The sequence below is a fragment of the Mandrillus leucophaeus genome, unplaced genomic scaffold (genome assembly GCF_000951045.1).
Source record: "Mandrillus leucophaeus isolate KB7577 unplaced genomic scaffold, Mleu.le_1.0 Scaffold504, whole genome shotgun sequence".
NCBI lineage: Eukaryota > Metazoa > Chordata > Mammalia > Primates > Cercopithecidae > Mandrillus > Mandrillus leucophaeus.
This window is the reverse complement of record NW_012105410.1, coordinates 1,139,059-1,144,039: the sequence shown is the minus strand read 5'-3', so window position 1 is coordinate 1,144,039 and position 4,981 is coordinate 1,139,059. Positions and strand designations below refer to the sequence as shown.

General features: G+C 44.1%; 2 protein-coding genes across 2 annotated transcripts in view; one reads left to right on the top strand and one right to left on the bottom strand.

The window, feature by feature from the left end:
- MRPL48 (mitochondrial ribosomal protein L48) overlaps window positions 1-4,981 on the top strand; it is an 84,332-nt gene that overhangs the window by 61,777 nt on the left and 17,574 nt on the right. Inside the window, exon 5 of the mRNA XM_011996200.1 lies at window positions 1,676-1,845. Coding sequence (XP_011851590.1) covers window positions 1,676-1,845 — 170 coding nt within the window. The remainder of the gene's footprint in view (window positions 1-1,675; window positions 1,846-4,981) is intronic.
- On the bottom strand, window positions 3,533-3,871 carry LOC105551057 (mitochondrial import receptor subunit TOM5 homolog). Its single transcript, XM_011996199.1, has one exon. The coding sequence runs from the start codon at window positions 3,811-3,813 to the stop codon at window positions 3,658-3,660; it is 156 nt and encodes a 51-aa protein (XP_011851589.1). The 5' UTR covers window positions 3,814-3,871; the 3' UTR covers window positions 3,533-3,657.

Here is a 4,981-nt window from a genome sequence, read left to right as displayed (position 1 = left end):
GTTTCACCATGTTGGCCAGGCTGGTCTTGAACTCCTGACCTCATGATCCATCCACCTCAGCCTCCCAAAATGCTGGGATTACAGGCATGAGCCACCACGCCCAGCCTTCATTTTAGCTTTTTACAGCAGCCTACACAAGTTGATATGTAGTGAAGCAATATTTTGTATGACAAAAAAGGGGAAGAAATCAAATAATTTTTCTACCTCTCAGTTCTCAAAAGGAATGCTGTGTAGACAATTGTAGAATTTCGAGCTAGGAGGAATAGAAGAGAACTAATGCTGAGATTCCTTTCTGTTAATTTTTTTCATGATTCTGATAAAACTCAGGATTCTCTCCTCAGAAACATATACATGTAAAATTTTGCATATAAATTTTGGGGCTTGGCCAGTAGCAGTGGCTCACGCCTGTAATCCCAGCACTTGGGGAGGCCAAGGTGGGTGAATCACCTGAGGTCAGGAGTTTGAGACCAGTCTGGCCAACATTGGTAAAACCTCGTCTCTACTAAAATTACAAAAATTAGCTGGGTATGGCAGCGGGCACCTGTAATCCCAGCTACTCAGGAGACTGAGGCAGGAGAATCGCTTGAACCCGGGAGGTAGAGTTGCAGTGAACCGAGATGGCGCCATTGCACTCCAGCCTGGGCGACAGGGTAAGAGTCCATCTCAAGAAAAAAAAAAAAAAGTTAAAATGAAGCCTGGGAAAAAATATTTAATACAAAATACATCAGAAAGAAGAAAGCACCTCAACCGAAAATAATCTAACCTAAATGCCCATAAAGAGAGGGACTTATGGCTGGGTGCAGTCCCTCCTGCCTATGGCTGGGAGGCTGAGGCAGGAGAGTCACTTGAACCCGGCAGGTAGAGATTGCAGTGAGCTGAGACTGCACCATTGCACTCCAGCCTGAGCGACAAGAGCGAAACTCCATCTCAAAAAAAACAAAACAAAACAAAAAAAACTGGGGGGCTCATAGACCCCTTAATTCATATATGGGTTAGGAATATTTTAATCTAGTCCAGGCTTGGTGCTTACACCTGTAATCCCAGCACTTTGGGAGGTCGAGGCGGGTGGATTGCCTGAGCTCAGGAGTTCGAGACTGCCCTGGGCAGCATGGTGAAACCCCATCTCTATGAAAAATACAAAAAATTAGCTGGGCATGGTGGTGGGCACCTGTAGTCCCAGCTACTTAGGAGGCTGAGGCATGATAATTACTTGAAGCGGGGAGGAGGAGGTTGCAGTGAGCCAAGATCGTGCCACTGCCACTCCAGCCTGGGTGACAGGGTGAGACTGTCTCCAAAAAAAAGAAAAATATTTTAATCTGACATAACCCTATCAATTTACAAATTGAGTAATAGAAGGCCAGAAATGGGAGGCGAATCTCAAAACAAGGTAATAGCACAAGACAGTTACATGTACTCATGTTCAAGTAATTCATGTATTCAAGTAATGACAGCAGTATTCTCTCTCCTTGCATTGGCTGATGTCACAACCCAGACTGACAAGGGAAGCTGCTCATTCCTTCCCAGGAGAACTTCAGTTTGTAGGTAGGGTAACCCAAGAGCAAAATGTGAACAAATTTATTAGAAAGATTGACTTTTTAAAATATCAAGATAGTATTATTAGAATTTCTTGTATAATACTTTGATTATTTTCTTTCTCTTTTTGTTTTCTCTTCAGCCCAAGAAGAAGAAGGGAAAAGTGGAAGTGAGAGTCATTAATTTGGGGACAGATTATGAATATGGGGTTTTAAACATTCATCTGACTGCATATGACATGACCCTGGCAGAGAGTTATGCCCAGTATGTTCACAACCTCTGCAACTCTCTCTCCATTAAAGTCGAGGAAAGGTATGAAGGATGCTTTTGTATGGGATGTTCTTGGTGTGGGTAGAATGCTCTGCTTTTTTGTTAAACTAGGCTTTTGAGATACAGTTTACATGTAGTAAAATTAACTCTTTTTAGGTATATAATGTGCTACAATAAAAATATAAACTAGTTCTATTAACCTGAAAAGTTCCTTGGTGCCCTGGTGTAGTCAGTCTTCTCCCTCTTCCCCACTCAAGTCCCTGGCAACCACTGACCAATTTTCTGCCCCTATTGTTTTAACTTCTCCAGAATATCATATAAGTAAAATCACACGTATGTCGTGTTTGTGGCTGGCCTCTTTCACCTAGCATAATGTGTCTGATATTCATTCATGTTTTTGCAAGTTTTTTTTATTGTAAAATACACATAAGTTACCAGTTTAACTATTTTTAACTGTACAGTTTAGTGATATCAAATGCATTCATAATGTTATACAAGCATCACCACCATCTATCTCCATAATGTTTTTCATCTTATAAAAATGAAACTCTAGCTGGGCGCAGTGACCTACACCTATAATCCCAGCACTTTGGGAGGCTAAGGTGGGAGGATCACTTGAGCCTAGGAGTTTGAGACCTGCCTGGGCAACATAGCAAGACCTCATCTCTACAAATAACAAAATTAGCTGGGCATGATGGCGTGTGCCTGTAGTCCCACCTACTTGGGAGGGTGAGGCAGGAGGATAGCTTGAGTCCAGGAGGTGGAGACTGCAGTGAGCAGTGTTCTTGCCACTGCACTCCAGCCTGGGTGACAGAGTGAGACCCTGTCTCAAAATTTAAAAAAACAGCCTGGACGTGGTGGCTCATGCCTGTAATCCCAGCACTTTGGAAGGCTAAGGTGGGCAGATCACCAGAGGTCAGGAGTTCGAGACTAGTTTGGCTAACATGGCAAAACCCCATCTCTACTAAAAATACAAAAATTAACTGGGAGCAGTGGCGCGCGCCTGCAGTCCCAGCTACTTGAGAGGCTGAGGCAGGAGAATCGCTTGAACCTGGGAAACGGAGGTTGCAGTGAGCTGAGATCGTGCTACTGCACTCCAGCGTGCAAGAGCAAGACTCCGTCTCAAAAAAAAAAAAAAAAATTAAAAAAAACAAACGTTGAAACTCTGTACCCATTAAACAATAACTTCCCATTCCCCTCCCCTAAGCTCCTGGCAACTACCCTTCTACTTTCTGTCCCTGACTTTGACTACTCTCCCTCATGTAAGTGGAATCATATAATATTTGTCTTTTTGTGACTGGCTTCTTTCACTTAACTTAATATCCTCAAAGGTCATCCATGGGCCGGGCGCGGTGGCTCACGCCTGTAATCCCAGCACTTTGGGAGGCCGAGGTGGGTGGATCACGAGGTCAGGGGTTCGAGACCAGCCTGACCAACATGGTGAAACCCCATCTCTACTAAAAATACAAAAATTAGCTTGGCGTGGTGGTGGGCACCTGTAATCCCAGCTACTTAGGAGGCTGAGGCAGGAGAATTGCTTGAACCCAGGAGGCGGGGGTTGCAGTGAGCTGAGATCGCGCCACTGCACTCCAGCCTGGGCAACAGAGCGAGACTCCATCTAAAAAAAAAAAAAAAAAAAGGTCATCCATGTGGTAGCATATGTCAAAATTTCCTTTCTTTTTCTTTTTTTGTTTTTTGCTTTTGTTTTGTTTTGTTTTGTTTTTTGTTCTTAAGCAGAATTTTATGTCCATTCAAAGAGTCTCTTACACCTTTCTGGGCCTATTCACTTGCAGAGAGGAGTCGAAACTGTAACCAGGCTCTTCATATCGTGCATTCATATGAGATGTCCAGTCTTCATATGCTGTCCAATTTCTTTAAGATAAATGGAGTGACTTGCAGCAGGGCCACGTAGATGAGAAAGTTCCGTATGGAGGAGATCACATCCTCGCGCATCTTCCGTTTCATCTCCTCCGGGTCCAGCTTCGGCGCGAGGCCCTCAATCCGGAACATCGCGGCTCTGACTTTGCAGTTTCCAGATGCCGCGCTCTCCTCTTCCCAGTGGCCGCCTCGCGCCTCTTTTTTTGTTTTTTGAGACAGAGTCTCGCTCTGTCACCTAGGCTGGATTGCAGTGGTGCAATCTTAGCTCCCTGTAACCTCCGCCTCGTGGGTTTCACCATGTTGGCCAGGCTGGTCTCTACCTCCTGCCGCAAGTGATTCTCCTGCCTCAGCCTCTCGAGTAGCTGGGATTACAGGTGCGCATCACCACACCTGGCTAATTTTTGTATTTTTAGTAGAGATGGGGTTTCACCAACCACGTTGGCCAGGCTGGTCTTGAACTCCTGACCTCAAGTGATCGCCTGCCTCAGCCTCCCAAAGTGCTGGGATTACAGGCATGAACCACTGCGCCCCACCTCCTTTCTTTTTCTTTTATTCTTTTGGTGACGTGGTCTCTCTCTCCCACCCAGGCTGGTATGCAATGGTGCAATCGTTGCTTACTGCAGCCTCAACCTCCTAGGCTCAAGCGATCCTCCTCTCTCGCTCCCAAATAGTTGGGACTACAGGCAGACACCAAGTTGCCAAGCTGATTTTTTTATTTTCCTGGTATGATCTAGTCTTCTGAGTGCCTGGCTAATTTTAAAATTTTTTTGTAGAGATGGGGCCTCACTTTGTTGCCCAGGCTTCCTTTCTTTTCTTTTTTTTTTTTTTTTTTGTCTCACTCTGTTGCTCAGGCTGGAGTGCAGTGGCACAATTTCGGCTAACTGCAACCTCTGCCTCCCTCCAACCTCCAACCTTGCCTCCAATTTCTGGATTGTATAGTAAGTTTATGTTTAACTTTATAAGAAATTGCCAAATTGTTTTCCACAATGGCTGCACCATTTTGTATTCCCACCAGCAATGTATGAGAGTTCCGGCAACTCTTCATCCTGGTCAGCAGTTGGTATCATCAATTTTTAAAAAGCTATTAATAGGTTGATGGTGGTATCTCATAGTGGTGTTAATTTGCTCTTCACTAATAAATAATGATGTTGAGCATCTTTTCATGTGCTTATTTGTCATCTATGTATCTTCCCTGATGATATGTCTGTTCAAATCTTTTGTCCATTTAAAAAAATGGCTTGTTTTCTTACTGGGTTTTGAAAATTGTTCATCTATTTTTAGATAGCAGTTCCTTTTTTTT

Coding starts and splice junctions, on each gene's coding strand:
- LOC105551057 (XM_011996199.1), bottom strand. CDS start 3,813: ATGTTCCGGATTGAGGGCCTCGCGCCGAAGCTGGACCCGGAGGAGATG.